We start from the raw sequence: 18,533 nt of genomic DNA, 5'->3' as shown, positions 1-18,533 counted from the left end.
TGCAAAGAAACAATATGTCCACTATCCTTTTTGGCGTTCGCACTTTTCTATTTATTATATACTACAATATAAATATAAGATGATGTGATTGAATTAATTGTTCTTTTTCAACAATGTACTATATTGTGGAATTTGTTCTCGAATTTTATTTGTGAATCATGACAGAGTCGGAACTTTGCCGGCTCTGTGCCGAAACCAAAGAGAATTTTATCGGAATTTATGAAGCAGAAGGACAAAAATTAGCCATAGAGGCTAAAATTGCTAAATGTTTACAAATTCAGGTAAAAATAGTTTTCTTTCTTTGTTATTCTTCATAATTGTTTTTAATACAATATATTTAATGATTTTTTTTATTCTTTCCTTTCATAAAATATAGTTTTTTTTTTGGAATTTCAATGTGATATTATGTTTTAATATTACTAGATTAATCTCTATATTTATAAATATATGCGTAAATTGTATTAAAATTCAATTGTATTAAAACACTGCTGCAGGTATTAACAAATGATGGATTGCCACTTACAGTTTGTATAGATTGTTGTATTTTATTGAATCAGTGTAATGAATTTTTTGAAAAAACCAATCAAGCACAAGTGTCTCTAAGACAATTACTTCTAGATCGCAAAATTGAGCCACAGCCATTAGAATCAAGTATAAATTATAGTGATAAAACAATTGCATTTCCAAAAGAAGAAATTAACGAAGGAATTGTTGGATGCCACTTATCAAATTATATCCACGATACATCTAATGTCTCACATAATTATTTTATTGAAGAGAATAAGAATGGTAACCATCAAAAATATGAAAATGAAGAACCTCAAGATGTTATAAAACAAAAAAAATGTAAAATTCAATTTAAAAAATCAACACTTAAACAAACTAGAAAAAAATTGAAACGAAAGAGTCAAAAAATGGAAGACTCAGACATGTATATAAACGCTGATTTGAAAAAAGAGCATAAAGATATAGACATAAAAACTAACATTAAAATTCCAGATAATTATATGACAGGTAAATATTCTCATCATAGTAATAAGTCTCATCATGATAATATACATACACTTTTAAACTTTAAGTTTAAATTTAAAAATATCTTACTAGTAGAATCATTTATAATATTCACAAAGGAAAGATGAAATGATTGATAAAAATATTTGTATCAACTATTGTTTATTACTATGAATATAGACATTTTTTTTAAATTGAATAAAACCTAATCATCTGATATGTAACAAGTTTTTCTAAGAAAATTACGAATAAAATACAGTAAAATCTCTCAATTTATTTTAAATAAAATAAAACATTAATCTTATGGAAGTTTTTGTTAAATTGAATAATGTTTGTTTCAAATATTACTTTTTATTCTGGAAAACAGGCTAATTTTAACAAAAAACAAATAAAAGAATATGCAAATATTGTTCTGAATGATATTGATTGAGATAAAATTCTAAGGAAAGTGAAAAGATTTCAAATAAAATCTTAGATTTAGAAGATATTTCATAGTTTAGAAGATTTTCTTACAATTTGCTGAAAAGCATCATTTAAAAAACAATAAAAGACAAACTACTGTTAAGGTTGCAATTTGGGACATTCAGAATATCTAAAACATAAATATTTAAATAGGGCAGCTCAAAATACTTATCTTTAAATATATTTAAAATAATATTTTCATTTTTTGATTTTAGTTTGTTATAATTTTAAAAAATGCAGAGGAAAAAGCAATTCAAATAAATATTATTCATTTAAATAATAATTATCTTAATTAAAAAAGTTGATATTACATTCAATAAAAAATAAATGAAAGTATTCCTTTACTAATAGAGTCACTTCATAAAAATTTATTACATATTAATGATTAATTTATCTATTCCATTAAAGTATAAAAAAAGAAAATCAATAACTCTCCAATGATTTTTGACAGAATGATTTATTTTGACTGACATTTGTGGAATATATAGATACATACATATATGTGCATACATATATACATATATGAATATAAAATGTTACTATTAGCTTCTACTAATTTGCTTTCACTATTTTACTACATGATAATTTAAATATCTTTTAAATTTATCATAATTTTTATAAAATAATAAAATGGAAATATTTTTATATTGATATTTTTTTTATATTACATAAAAGTAATTATTAAAGCAAATTCAACAATCTGTAACATGATTGAATTTAAAAGTACTGGTTACAAAAATTAAAGAAATATTCAGATATTCAAATTATTCCAATTATTCAGATTATTTCATTATTTACTTATTTATATTATGAACTCGTTCTCATTGTAATTACATACATACCAGAGTGTATGTATGATTATTGTAAATATATGTATTACAAATGTAACAATGGTAAATATTCATTACTATACTGAAATAGATTGCATCTTAAATAATTTATTTCAACTGAAAAACATTTCAAAACAAAAGAATTTGTAGAAAGAGATTGTATATTTGAAAAAGAAATACAAATAGATATAAGTTCCTTGCATTTTGGAGAAAATCCATCCATTTCAATGCAAAAAGTAATTACATTATGTAATTATGAGTTCTATATAAAAAAAAATTACATAATTATAAACATTTAATTGTGCAAGAACAAGAAAAAAGGAGTTAGAACTTTTTAGAAAAAGGAATTAGAACATTATAGAATATTAATATTATTGGAAAACATTATCATTACTGAGGACAGTTACTTTATATTATTTTCTAGAAAATAAAATATATCAACTAGTACATAAAAAAATATACATAATTTACTGAAAAAGATATAAATGATTAAAAATTTAAAAAAAATCATTTTATGGAGAAAAAAACATCATTCTGAATTAAATTTTATCCTGACATATTATTTTACCATATCAAAAATAATATTAAAAAAATAGATAGAAATTACAATAGATAAAATAAAAGAAAACATTCTGGAAATTTGATTAATTTTCTTAATATATTTTATACATTTTCATTATTTAGATTTATTTAGACATGTACTTTGGCATTTTTGAATAGAAATTACAAAATAAGTTCAAAATTTATACATTTATTAAAAATGTATAAATTACTTAATATCCACAGTCTAGAAATTTATTGTTTTTTTGAATAAAAATAACTTTGTATGGTACATATGTGCATAACTAATTTGCTGATTTCAACATACATACAATATGAAAACAAAGCATTTTGCATATCTTTACTTCAATATCTAGTAAACATTTTGCCATTTCTTTTAATTCCATGTGTGTTTTACATTTTCTTATAAATAAATCTTAAGTTATAAGTATTACAGAGATAGAAATAAATAGCTGGAGAACCTAATTGTCTATAACTTGTTTAATCTCTGTTTAATTAAATAATTATCGAATTATGAAATAAAGAAATCTGTTATTAATATTTCATTCATACTATTTTTTTACTTTAAGGTATCAGTCTTTTTATCGTAGATGCATCCTCTGTAGAAATATGCATAAATATAATGAACGATATACGTAAGATACTAAAAAATAATTTAAATAAAAATTATATTGATTCCAAAAATCTATAAATTTATATTGAAAAGTTTTATATGAAAATTAGTTCCCTATGAAATTTAAATTTTTAAAAAATTTTAATGTCTTTCAATGAATAAAGTTTTTATTTATTTTAAATTTATATCAATAAATATAATTATTACGATAATTATATGTAAAGTTGTTCTGTTAATTTTATGCATTTGCTGACTATTATCTTAATCAATTGGAACATACAATATGTAACACATTTACAGTACTAAGCGTAATATGATCGAATTCGTGTAATACATTATAATAAACAGATAAAGGAAATTTGTTTGGTGTAATTGTATAGTAATGATGTTCTTCAAAAAAAAAATGTTTAAAATATAAAACTTCAAAATACAATAAAAACTGCTTTGTAAAACAAAATTTTAATAGATATTCATAATGACAGAACATTCCTCTAAAATCTAGTTTAGATATCCACTTTTAAATTGCAAATGTTTAAATATTTTGAAATCTCTAGAAAAGAAAACTGATTATATGTGAAATTTTTCTTTACTTTTGATCTGAACTGTCAAAATTTTCTTCCAAAATAAGATAAAGAAGCAAAAGCAATTTTCCATATGTAGATATATATAGGAAATTGAATTGTGATTAAAAATATGGATGATATGATTTTAATGGTTTTTTCTTTTATGTAATTAATATTTGACTGTAATATATAACAGTATAGTTATAGATTGAAATCATTTTTATTAGAATTGATACATTTAGAAATACATTTTCTACATTACTAATTATTAATATTTGGTCTTACAATTGGAATAAAATTATCAGTTGTTATTTCTAGACCGTTGGTATTTTCCAATTCTCTGTGCGCATATACAGAATGAGATGTCTATATATTTTCTTATAGTTTTTTGATGTGTTCTAAAATTATTAACATATTGTCAAATAACACCACTAACATTAGGTTATATAATAAGTCTGATGTATTTCCTTTTATCACCAGTAACAGTTTTATAAATATTTGGGGGGCTTGTTTTAGGTATCTCATATCTTATACTGGACCAGTAATTGAATAGTGAATGTATTACTCACTCTATAATTATAACTGATGTGTTTTATTTTATAAAAAATATTATATATACAATATATAAATGAAACTAATGTTATTATAAACATTATGAACATATGTACACGGAATAACTACCATATATATTGTTTTTCAAGAGTATATAAGAGACTATGATTACCTGAGTCGCTAATAACTCGCAGTGGTTTTAAATAACGAAACAAAAAAAAATATATATATATATATATTGTTTTTAAATTTAAAACAAATAAATGTCTTTCTTCATTTGAAAAATTTCTCAGAACAAAAATGGAAAATTTAATTTTTATAAACTTTTTTACACTGGTTTTTTCTTATAAAATAAAAATGTAGCACAAATTAAATATGGCAAAATTCTTAAATTTTTTTCAATATACAATTTGTGTAAAATTTTATGAAAATGTGTAACAGTCACTATGTAAGTCTTGACTTTTCTGTCTATTTTTAAATAATAATTAAATTAATTAAATTAATTTCAAACACAATTTAATATATGCTTAAATAAATTTCAATTACACTCTTTATTAAAAAAAGCATATTAATTATATGAAAGAGTACATTAGAATAATAATATTTATACTATAATTTTTATATATAGGTACAGATACAGATTTAGAAATTATAGAAGCACATACAGTAGAAATATTAAAATTCGGACGTAAACGAGAAGAAAATTTAAATAGGTATCCATGGCTTTGTACTGATTGTAATGATAAATTACCTAGTTTAGAAAAATTAGAAGAACATCATGAAACTATTCACAATCAGCAGGCAAAATATATGTGTGTCTTGTGTTGTAAAGTTTATGATAAATATTATGGTTTCCTTACTCATGTCAAACGACACAAAAACAAGACAAAATTCAGGTAATATTCAAATTTATTAAAATATTTATTAAAACTGTTTAACATTCATAATTTAATGAAACCATTTAATACTTGTTATAAAGTTGTGAAGATTGTGGAAAATCATTTGTACATAAAAAAGTATTAGATTCTCATAAGGCAATTCATAGTGAAGAGCGGCCACATGTATGTCAAACTTGTGGAAAAGCATTTAGACAACAAAGTGCTTTATATATTCATAGTCGATGTCACTTACCAGACACTATGAAAAATAGATATCCATGCGATCAGTGTGATAAAAGGTATAATTTTATATATATTAATTTTATTTTTTTTTATTGATACACATTTATTAATTTTTTTATAGTATTTTTATAATATAAATTCCTTGTATGTCATGACTTTGATTCTATATTTTCAAATTGGTGGAAATCTGTTTAAAAAATCAATTGTAAAATCAATCTTGAGCATGATTTTCAAGCTTAAATTTTTTTTATTACATCACATGTAGTACTCGTCACGAAGAACAAATATTTCAAAAGAACTACGGATCCTTATTTTCCATTCTCTTGAAAAAATTATTACAATTCCATTAATTTTTAAATTTATTTTATTTGTAATATGTTTACATTCTGCGACCACAGTAAGTAAAATAATATCTGTTGTCGCATGTAGATACCCCAGTGCATATTCCATATCTTTCTTTTTTCTTTTTTCTTTTCCTCTATTTAAACAGTATTCCGAATTAGTATTTTTATATTTCGGTCTCAAGATTACATATTGATTTATATAACAAAAATCACATTCAATTTGATGTTTTAATTTTTCAATGGATATAGTCTGTTCAATTGAACTATAAACAATTTATTCTCACAAAGAAAAAATCTACTGCTGTTAAATCTCATAAATGAGAAAGAGCAAATCTGCATCCTGATTATGATGATCCAAACATTTCGTTAAAATATCAGTGGTCGACTAGTATGATAATTTGGTAATATTCAAAATTTCATAATGTAATATATCATAATACAACATCTCATAGTTCGAGTACTTTATATTGTTCTTATTAGTTTTTTTCATATTGTGCTTTATTTCTATATAATCATTATTTTGCATGTTTCTCGTATGAGATTTAACAGCAGTAAATTTCTTTCTTTTGTGAATAAGTCTTTCGTTGTACTTTGAGTGAATATATTACATTTATTTAATAATTAAAACATTAGATTGAACGTAGTTTTTATTACATAAATTAGTACGATTAAGCGAATAGTAATACTATTTTGAGTCTGTTTAAATAATGATAAAGGAAAAAAAGAAAGGGGCAAAAAAAGGAAAATATAGGATATATAATGGTGAATCTAGAAACTATCTATTTATGATGATAAATATTATTTTCCTGCATTTAACTGTAGAATATAAGCACGTTAAAAAAATGAGTTTGAAAACTAATGGAACTTTCGATATTTTTTTTTTTTTTTTTTTTCAAGAAAATGGTTGGGTTGTGATCCATGGTTTCTTTCAGATTTCTTTCTTTATAGTATACATACATTGCAACTAAAGAAAGTGAAAATCATATTCAAAGTTAATTTTATATAATACAATATAATGAATATTGCGTCTATCAACTCATTAAATATACATAAGTATTTTATTTTATAATTAAATTATCATATACATAAGTATTGGCTTTACGCGATCGCCAACTTATACGAATATTTTGATTATCTATTGCTCTTGTTTTCGTTTCATTCAACGTCAATCCTCGGTTAACTTCGATCATTACCTTCTACTTATAGGAAAATTTAAATTAATTGGTTGACAAATGCCAATCAATATTAAATAAAAAGAATAGGATTTGTATTCCAATCAGAGCTAAGAAGTTCGGCAAAGAGGCAAGAACTAAGAACTAGAAGAGAAAACGATATCATTTGACACTCTTTATAAAAGCAGATGACTCCTTCGGTACTACTGTCTGGCAATTCTTTTCTTTCCTCCAAATCTGTAATATATCCGCCAACCTTTCCTTTTAAACTTTCTTTTTAAAATTCGTTTCCTGTGGTGATTTCGCGTGTGTTGATCATACGTCTTGAGCATATGTCTACTGTATAATATCCTCTGCATTCCATTTTGAGAAACAAAATCATCGTTTTATGATTGGAACCCAACGTGAGGCCACAAAATTGTTATTATTTTACAACAAGAAATTTGTATCAATCTCCACCAAACCGAAGCCGTAGAATGTAAAATCACTCTATAGTTATTATGACATATAATTTCCTTTCACTCTGTACATGTGTGCAGTATCTATAGTTTATATCATTTAATAATTTTATATTTAATTTCATTAAAAATATTTTTTATATGCTATATTAAAATATATTGTGAATCTATACTTCTGAATTAATGGAGATATATTAAGAAATTACACTGCAAAGTTGATCTTAAATTTAACATTTAAGTACAAATTTTATTTATTTTTCATTTCATTATACTTTCTAGAAGAAATAAATATCAAATATTTTTAGCATTAATTAAATAATTTTTTTAGTATAATTTAAAAATATCAATATTATATTTATAATAGTATATATTTATTTAATTTCTTTACCTTATTTCTCTTTTTAATTTATAAAAATAATATCATTCTCAGAACACTTCTTCATATGTCCAAACACATACTTTTATGTGCCGATTATTATTATGTAAATAATATTTTTATTCACACAATTCTGATCTTGAATGAAGAATTTTAAATAAATTGGCCAAATTATAATACGTATGTTTTATTTAAACATGTATATATATATATATATATATATATATATATAAAATCTCCCTCTCTCTATATATATACATATATATGTATAATCTAATCTTTACAGCATTTCTTTAATTATTTCAAAAAGAGGAGTCTAATAAAATGTAAATATGGAGTAATTTTAATTTAGAAGTTAATTAAGTTTTAAATAACAAATTATTTTTCATTTGCATTGTAACATAAATTATTCTTGTGTAATACAATACAAAAAAAAAAACTGAATTTCAAGATTATGATCTATTTTCATTTATTTTATAAAAGTGGTATATAAATAAAGTACAAGTAGTATGCAAGTAATAAAAGAAGTTTTTCAGATTTTCAACAAAACCAAATTTAGTCACACATAAACGTATCCATTCCGGTGTTAGAAACTTTACATGTGATCAGTGTGGCAAGAGTTTTATTCAAAAAGGAAATCTAGAAGCTCATTTTTTAACTCACTCTGCAGACAAACCATATAATTGCAATCAATGTTCAAAAGCGTATGTTTATTAAAGAAAATATAATAATTTATAATTTATTTGTAATTATATTTACATACATAATATAATTTGTAGTTTCAAAACACCGTTACAATTGAAAAAACACGAAACAGTTCATACAGGAGCAAAACCACATCAGTGTGCTGTTTGTGGAAGAACTTTTAGAGAAAAAGGTACCTTAAGGGAACACCACAGAATACATACTGGTGCAATGCCATTTACATGTGAATTTTGTGGTAAATGTTTTCGATTCAAAGGAATATTAACTGTAAGTTAATTAAATAATTAATACAGTATTATTTAAAAAACAAAAAGTAATATTTTTGAATTTATTTTCAGACACATAGAAGACAACATACTGGTGAACGTCCATATAGTTGTTTAGAGTGTCAACATCATTTCACCAATTGGCCAAATTATAATAAGCATATGAAACGTAGGCATGGAATTAATACATCACATGCAAAGCATTTGTCACAATCTCAACAAATACAATCACAATCGCAACAGTCACCAGAGCAACAATCAGAACAATCACAAGTAGATCACTTAAATGCTTCAGAACATTCAGTTTCTATATCCCATACGGAATCATCAACTGTTCATGTAAGAAATTATTGTATTTGATCTAATATTATAGTTTATAGTACAGAAATATACGTATAACATATGAAACTTATTTCAAAGATGAATTTAAAACATGAATTGATATGAAATGTGCAACAAATTTCATTATGTTTTGAATGAATTATCTTCTACAATTTATCGATCATAGAAAAGAAATTTTAATCATTCTTCACAAAAACCATTTTTTTAGTTTGAAGTTTCATTCTTAAGACACAAATATTAAAAATTTTGTTTTGTTTTTATTTATTTAAATAAATTTTTTTGTTAAGGAATTTATTTAAATAACAAATAATTTGAATGTGTTATTTATTCTATATTTACATAATTAAAATATTTAGTGTTAAAGCTTTAAAAAATTTGTTAAAATAAGATAATGGTATTTTATAATATCTGAACTTTACTTAAAAATCATATTTTGTTCATCGTAAACATAAATGAATATTATTCCTAAGTAGGTTTTTCTATCAAACGTGACTACAATCATTATAACGTTAATTCTATATCAATTGTACAATTTGTTATCTGAAGTCCAATTGTTATTATATAGAGTACGTATATATAACTGAGAGATTAAAAAAGTTAATAGATGCATTTTCGTGCTGCTTAAAACAAACTTAATTATTTTCATAGTTCGTAAAATTTTGAGTGTGCATTTTAATTATTAATGATCATTAAATTATGAAAAATAAAACTTTTATAGTTTTTAATTTACAAATACGAAATTATTTTGTATACGATATGAAATTGTTTAGATTTTTATAATGAAAATGATAATATGATGGTATTTGAATGAATTCTAAGTATATAATTAGATCAATTCTTTTTTTCCATTTCTTTCACGCTTAATGTTCTCATTCTCGGTTTCGAGACATTTAAAAAGCAAGCGAAATAATTCAAGAGAAATATCATTATTAATATTAAAGCTCTTTGAATCTTTTCATAAGAACTTTTTTTTAATAGAACAATTTGAAAGAAATTCAGAAAAGATAATATTTACAACGATAGTTGTTGGATCAATTTACAGGATGAAAGCCTTATCATTGATTTTGATAGTACTTTATAATCCTTTTTAGTACTTTATAGTACTTTCTTGATATCCTTTATAGTACTTTTTATAAACAGCAAGAAAAATTTAAAAATGAGTGGTTGGACACCAATAGCATTGAAGAGAATTTTTATAAAAGGAAAATTTTAAGAAATTGACCCTTTACAGACCAGACTACCAGACACATAAGTATCATCTTAGTTTAAAGATTTTGGAACATACAGCGAAAGAATGACGTATGTGGAAAATTATGTTTTAGAAACTCTTCATTTTATTTCATATCAACATATCAAATCAGATCAATTGTTATTCATAGATTTGTATTTCAACATCATGTAATATTTTTAAAAATAATCACTTATATGTAATTGTAATTTAAATAGACATACAGGGTGTTTCGTAACTTGTGGGACCCACTTCGGGAGCTGATTGTACGCCTAAAAATAATGAAAAAAAGTCATATAAATACATATCTTATCTGTCTTCGTTTATTTTCATCTTTTTTATACTAATATTCGTCTACGTATTCCACACAAATTTTGATAAATTTTGATAAAATTTTAGTAAACTTATCGATGGTGTACTTATTTGCTTGCTTAACTAGTTTATCAGTCAATTCTTCGGTAAAAATAATTGACAAAAAACTATCCATTTAATTTGTTTTAACTTGCGGTATAGGTATTCTTGACCCTCATGTAAATGTTATTTTTGATAGATTTTCGTCTCGAATTGTAACATTTATCCATATACAATTTCTGCTCCACGGGTATCTTTACTGTCACTAAAGATATTGAAAATTTTTATTTTTTTTTTTTTTATGACATATATTACTTCTAAAATCAGAATCACTACTACTTGTAATACTAATATCATTATCTATAGTATCACACTTAATCAGATAAAATTCAATATTCGAATTAATGTCATAAAATGTAAAATTCTTCTTGTACTCTTATCGCAAAAAATTTGAAAATTAATTATATAATTAATTTAATTTATAATTAATAGAAATATGTAATTATATTTAATTTTATAGGCATTTATATATTATATCTGGATTTTTAGAGTTATAAACTTATACATATATTATTTTATAGTTATATACAATTATATTACAATCATATGCTGAAAAATAATGAACTTTCGTCTGTATCTCCAAAACGAAATAAGATAGTTTTGCATGAGTATTCATTTTATATCTTTCCTTTATAAACTTGCTGAGTATTGATAAGTTTGCTTGACACAATCAAGAATAATATCATTTAAAACGAGATTACAATATTAACAAAATTCAAGCTATGAATTGCTATGATGGATCGCTTCACATCCCAGATTTGAATATCCATTTCTTTTCAAAATTGAAAAAGACACTCAAGAATATTATTCATTTCAAATCGGACAATAAAATCAAAGCAGCAGTAATTTTTTGTATCAAAAGTGGAAAGCCAAAATTTTTCGCTGCTGGAATGAAAAAACTCATTACTCGTATTAAAGTTAATAGCCATTAGAAAAATAAATATGGTATTTTATAGCTAAGTCTCATTTCAATAGGTGTTTTTGTTCAGACGAAAATTCATTGCTTTTCAGCCAATCTTTGTATATAATTATTTTATAATAATATAAAGCAAAAGCACAAAACAAAAAGAGTTCAGTAGCACAAATGAATTACTTGAAGCATTCAGTGAAATTAATATCTGAAGTGAAAGTTCACCTTGTGGAAGAAGAATATTCAATTCAAAAGATTAGATTCCTACAACGGAAATATTTCAGAGTGTAAATAGTTGTCGCGAGTTATTGTACACCAAAGTATGTTTGAACTATTCTAGCGGCGAATTGCCAACACAGAACCGTAACATCAGAACAATCCGGGTGGTTTGCCAATCTGCAAAGCATTAAATATTGATTTAAAAAAAGAAAGTACAGACTCTGTTTCAGATTTTCATTTCTTTGTAAAGAACAATATATAATAGTAGACAAAAGAAAGTTTAACTTCCAAATATTGTTATGTTATAGATAACTAATAATTTGTGTTAGATAACTAAAACTTAGGGCATCTGACTTTATTTTGTATTTTCCTTGATAGGGATTAATAATAATTAAAAATTAAGTAACTTAGCTCTAAATTGTTATTAGTTGCTATTTTTCTAATGATTTAATGACATAATTAGAATATAGTGATTATATATTGATATATAATAAGTAGTAATTATATATTGATATATAATAAGAGTTAAAATATACTATGAGTATGAATATTATTGAACATTCAAAGAAATAGAATTTATGCAAAAATTCGTTTCATAATACTTTGAATATATTATGTACTTTTTATACTATACATATGTATTTTGTGCATTTTTACTTAAATTTTACATGAATGCATAATAATCTACAGATCATTCATTACTCCTGCTAAATGTATGCTATTTTGTAAATGCTATTTTGTAAATGCCCGGAAGGGAAATACATTTATCTTTTAAACTTTCTTTTGTGCCATTGTATTGGCTTAGAACTTTGTGTCAAGTATTGGTTTAGAATATATAAACTCTCGACTATTATAGAAGAATGTAAATTATTTATTAACATAATATCATATATATATTGAAAGTCACATTATGCAACAACCTAACTTGACCTTCAAATAAGAATTATTAAGATCGTTTAAACATGCTTTTCAATCCCAGGAATAAAAAATCTAGTAAACAATTTAAAAAAATAGAGTTTAAAATAATCTTGAACTCTTCCAAAATTATTATAGTTATGTTATAATCCTCTCTAAACTTTTGTTAACAAATTTTTTTCATATCTTCAAAAACAAGGGAGATATTCATATGTATCCCATCGATAATAATATGATATAATATAATAATGGCACATCGTATACATTAATACATTTATGTGTCAATAAAATTTATTTGTGGATTTATTCAAAGATCTAATCCATCTGGTCCAAATCAATACCTATTGTTATTTAAAACAAAATTCAAGTGAGATTTGCATAATTCGAGCTTTCCTCTCTAAAATCATTTCAATAAAACTATACATATCTATTAATAAATAATTTGTATTAAAAATATAATACTATTGTTACGTTAAGTTAAAAGTAAGATACTATTAAGATACTATTATTTCTCTTTCTCAAGATGTTTCTTTCAAGATTATTGGGATTCAACCGCTCATATTAGAAAATATTAATAAAAATTATTAATGAAATAATTTTTTCCACAAATTAACCATAATATGAAATTACGCAATTGCTATGAGTATGATATCTATGATATATATGATCATATGTATGTACTGAATAAAATTAAATTAGATATAATAATCCGTAGTTAAAGTAACGTCCAGACTATTCCGAAATTTTGGGACAAGTTTCTGTTACTAGAAGGCACTCTGGTTTTTCCCACTATCCGTAGTTAGTTTTTAATAGATCTAGAAATAATATTTCAGTATTTTCCAAACATAATCTTCTTTGTTTCTTTATTATTTGTCGTCTCTCTTATTCTAAATAATCAATGTAGGATTGCTAAATTACTATTTATGACATCTATATTTTTTCTCATTCCCTTTTATTAATCACATGTCCCAGTATAAGAAAAGGAACAATATAGTAAAGTTGCAAAATCGCTCAATTTACAAGGAAATATCTGATTGGTATTTCTTTATAGCATATAAAAAAGATTTGTTTTTTCATAAAAAAGAACAATTATAGGACTTACATATTTTGTAAACATCGATTTTATGACTCATCATTAAATCGATAACGATAATAGAAATTGATTTTAAAAAATTGATACATACGTGAATTTGCATCTATGTAAAATATGTATGACCCAAATTAATATATTTGCAATATTAGGAATTATTAATATAAGCATCTTTTGTGCGTTGTACGTATAACTTTTATACTTAAAAATTAAGAATTTATAGCAGTTTTGCATATCACTCTTACCAGTGCTATGCTCTTTATAAATTTCGTAAAAATTAATTTGTAAAGACTAAATATAATTTTTTAAATTTAAAGACAACAAAACTTAATTATAAAGAAAAGCAGAAAAAAATATTAATCTATAATTAGAAAAATATGCAATAGACATGCTTATGTGAATCTTTTTTTGTTAACTGGCGTTTCAAATTCATTTCTTGATTTTTGTCACGTTTTCTTTTTCTATTTATTTATATATCTATCCACTTCATATGAATTCATACTCTCATATCAACCCTCATTTGATGGGGAAAATTGTCTGAAAAGTTATTTCCTACTACATCTTGTTCTTCTCTGTTCTTTTACGCGTAATATTAATTTTTTGATCTAATCCGAATAATGGCCTACAAAATAAAAAAAAACTACAAGACACGTAGCTAAATATTTATTGGAGGGCATTTTTAATGTTTTCAGTTAACTACGAAAGTCTATATATATATATCTCTGTCAAATTTGAAATATTTAAAATAGAAAAGAAGAGGTTTTGAACATTTTAGAAATCTCAATTAATTAATTTGTTAATTAAACCAAAATTAAACCAATTCTAAAATATTTTCTGTACTATATACAATTAGTAAAATGAATAAGATTTATTCTGACTATAACAATAATAATAATATACTTTATATTTTTTAATATATCCATCATAATTATATAGAGCGAATCGTGGGCAATTGCAAATATACTTAAATTTGACTAATTCCGCACTAGAGCGGATAATCGACACAAAGATATTCTATATATAAAATAAATAAAAAATGTAGAATAAAATTTTTTTCTTTAAAATATTATTTTCAAGAAAATAGACTTTGAATATGTTTTAAAGTTTCCATAATTGTGGTAATTATCAGAGTGTGATTCTACAAAATAAATCGAGAAAAAATTTTTTTTTCATATAATGCTTAGTTTTCAAGAAAATTAAACTTGAAAATTTATCAAATATATACACACATATGTACATATGTATCAACATTTAATAAAACATATTCAATTTATTTTCTTAAATCAAAAAAATTATTCTACATTTTTTACTTATTTTTGTACATAGGATAATCTCTTATTAACTATTCTTTTTATTAAATTAACTAATTCAATACTTTATAATTCATACTTAATAAATTTTCAAACTCTGACTAGTTTCGGGAATATCCTATATATAGCATTGCAGATCTGATCAGACTGTTATTCCAAACATATGCCGGATAGCATTCTTACAAAGAATATTTTTGATTGAAACGACACAAAGATGAAATCGAAACGTGTTTGAATGGCGATAATCTCATGTTATTATTGTATATTCTTCTTTTCTGAAAAGACATTTTTCTTTCTGTCTAAAGATCATTTCGATCCATTGTTTTTAAATTGAATCGTAACTGATGGCATTACTTTTTGCTTATACTGAATCCAGTTCCATATTTGGACGAATAATATAAATCTATCTTAAACCAGACATAGTGTATAGCAGAGACAACGAACTTCTTTTCTACCGCGAGCCGCCAAGCTGCTTATTCAGTCTGTCGGTTCCTATAAAAATTAGTTCACGCTCTGTTTATTCCATTCCGGTGCAGCAAGTCATACAAACTTTCCTTAGCTTCTTTTAACTTTAGCAGTTACAAGAAAACAATTTATATGTTACAAGAAACATATATATCTAATGCGAGTATTGTGACCACGATATTCTCAACGCAGTGGAGAGATCGATACAGTAAATGGGAAAGCGTTAGCTATCAGGAAAATAAAGGCAAGGGCTACATGCGGCGCGTGAGCCGCCAATTAGCCATCTCTGGTATACAGTATAGGAATATAACATATATTTTATACAATTTATTTTTCTGTTATTTCTGTTTCGCTTCGATCTATTGCTTCTGTTATTTATTGAATTTAACAAATATATTGTAGTAAAAGTTTTATTCACACAAAAGCATATGAGATTCATTCATAAAATATGTAAAAATGCACGAAAAAAAAAAATTATATATATATATATATATATATATATATATATATATATATATATATATATATATCTACGTATATACCTGAAAAACATATAGAATTTATGAACAATATTTTTAGCATAGATTTATTGTGTGTAACATTATTTAATCTGATATTAAGGGTGATCAGCGATTTTTTAATTAACAATCTATTTATGATGAAACACTATAATGCTACACTAGCATTACAGCAAATTGTAAATTATTTTTGCATATTTGTTACATTAAGTTATTGATATTTGTCGATTTAATTAACATTGACATAACATTTTATTTGTGGTTTCTCTCATTATCAATCAATTTATATTATGGAATTCAGCTTTTTAATATTGGAGTTATGAACAGAAATTTGAAGGATTCATTTAATATTTTTAATCAATTTTGTCTTTAAAAATTTACAATATTATGATAAATTATTGCTATATTGTTTATGAAAAATTATATCCAAATAATTCCTTAATAAATTAAGAATAATTTAATGCAAATTAAGAAAATTAAAGGAATTAAGATAAATTAAGGTAAACTTGTATGCCGAAAAAGAATATTCTTCATCATATGATAACGAATACATATTTTGTGCATTTGTACTATTGTATTACATAACTTTTAGTTTCCCAATCTATGAATTTGTTAAAAATGCACAAAACACACAACATATATAATATACACAAATTATTTAAAAACATTTCAAATTTATTCATTGATTTATTTTAATTTAAATTTATTTTTATCTTCAGATTCAAAATTATTTCAATCTTAATATTGATTACAATATTCTTATAAAAACAGATATTGACAGTTTTATAATAATGTAGTTGTAAGAAACTTCAATGATCTTGTAAACTCCTAAAAAAAATTCTTAGCAGTTATTGACCTTTCGATGTGATTCATGTTAGGTAAAAAATACTTTTTGCATTATTACAATTCGAAAAGATATTTAAGTGGTCTCATTAAATGGACTATCCTATATAAATAAGTTTATTTATAAGTTAATCAAGAATAATATTGAGACAATTGTTAACAAATATCATTCACAATATTTATCAAATATTATTATTAATTATAAGATTAAATAAAAGTAAAATTTAAAAAAAAATTTTTGAAATATGAAATTGATAAAGCTCAAAAAAGACGAGATCAAAACTATGAATTTATTATTTTAAATATTAATATAACTTTGAAATATGTTGCACATATGTCTGTGATTTTAATGCAATGCGGTTAATATTTCTAATAGCAATATTAAAATAAAATATTAAGAAACTATTAGTTATATATGATTAATAAAATGTACATATATATATATATATATGTACATACTATGTATATGTATATTTCGTTAATTTTAAATATATTGTATATGAAATAAAAAATTTTTTGATTATTTAATTTAAAACATCAGATATACAGTTAAATATGGGAATTATAATTAAAATTTTTGGAATCACAATTAATAATTTCTGATTTGAAAATGAAACTGTTTCATATTGTAAGTAAGATTGGATTTAATTGTATTGATTAATATTAAGTTATTTTGTACGTATATTAGATTAGATCAGTGTTTTTTAACCTATGGTTTTAATACAAGTATGGGAAAATACGTTTTAGAGGTCGTCACAGCAGAAAGTTATTTATAGAGGATCCATGGTAAACGAAAGGTTAAGAAACGCTGGATTAGATGATAATTCAATTATTCCCCAGAAGAAAATAATATTTATTTATTTTTAATATCCAGGTAATACAAACTGTTTCACATACGACTACTCAACCAATAGTTGTACAAACTATTCCAACTAGCACTGTCCAAAATTTTCAAGCTGATATATCTAATACAGTACAAGATACAGTTTTTCGAGAAAGGAGTGGAACATACTTTAACGCAGTACCAGCGACTCTGCAAAACTTTTTACCACCTAATTTATCATATAACTTTTATAATATTTCTAATATTACATATAAAGAATGATTTAGTATAATATAAAAGTTATATCCAAATCTATTCAAACAAATATATGTATACAAGTTTGTTTAAATAATAAGAAATCTTTTTTTGATTTTTACTTACTAACGTATTTATACATTTTAAGTGATATTAAAAAATAATTTTTG

General features: G+C 23.5%; 1 protein-coding gene across 3 annotated transcripts; it reads left to right on the top strand.

Moving 5' to 3' along the window:
* Positions 1 to 70: 70 nt before the first annotated feature.
* Positions 71 to 18,447, top strand: LOC122535853 (zinc finger protein 677-like). 3 transcript variants are annotated; one of them, XM_043667719.1, is made up of 8 exons: positions 71 to 281; positions 495 to 1,014; positions 5,221 to 5,488; positions 5,572 to 5,769; positions 8,600 to 8,767; positions 8,843 to 9,035; positions 9,107 to 9,373; positions 18,160 to 18,446. In XM_043667719.1, exons 1-8 carry the CDS (start codon positions 159 to 161, stop codon positions 18,388 to 18,390), a joined length of 1,968 nt encoding a protein of 655 aa, XP_043523654.1. In that variant the 5' UTR covers positions 71 to 158; the 3' UTR covers positions 18,391 to 18,446. The 3 variants fall into 3 exon arrangements, with proteins under 3 accessions (XP_043523654.1, XP_043523663.1, XP_043523671.1); XM_043667736.1 differs by having other exon boundaries at positions 125 to 281; positions 619 to 1,014; positions 18,160 to 18,445; XM_043667728.1 differs by lacking the exon at positions 5,572 to 5,769 and having other exon boundaries at positions 18,160 to 18,447.
* The last annotated feature ends 86 nt before the right edge of the window (positions 18,448 to 18,533 follow it).

The sequence above is a fragment of the Frieseomelitta varia genome, unplaced genomic scaffold (genome assembly GCF_011392965.1).
Source record: "Frieseomelitta varia isolate USP_RPSP 00005682 unplaced genomic scaffold, Fvar_1.2 scaffold_154, whole genome shotgun sequence".
NCBI classification, from domain to species: Eukaryota; Metazoa; Arthropoda; class Insecta; order Hymenoptera; family Apidae; genus Frieseomelitta; species Frieseomelitta varia.
The sequence above is the reverse complement of the archived record's forward strand: the minus strand, read 5'-3'. Positions and strand labels throughout refer to the sequence as shown.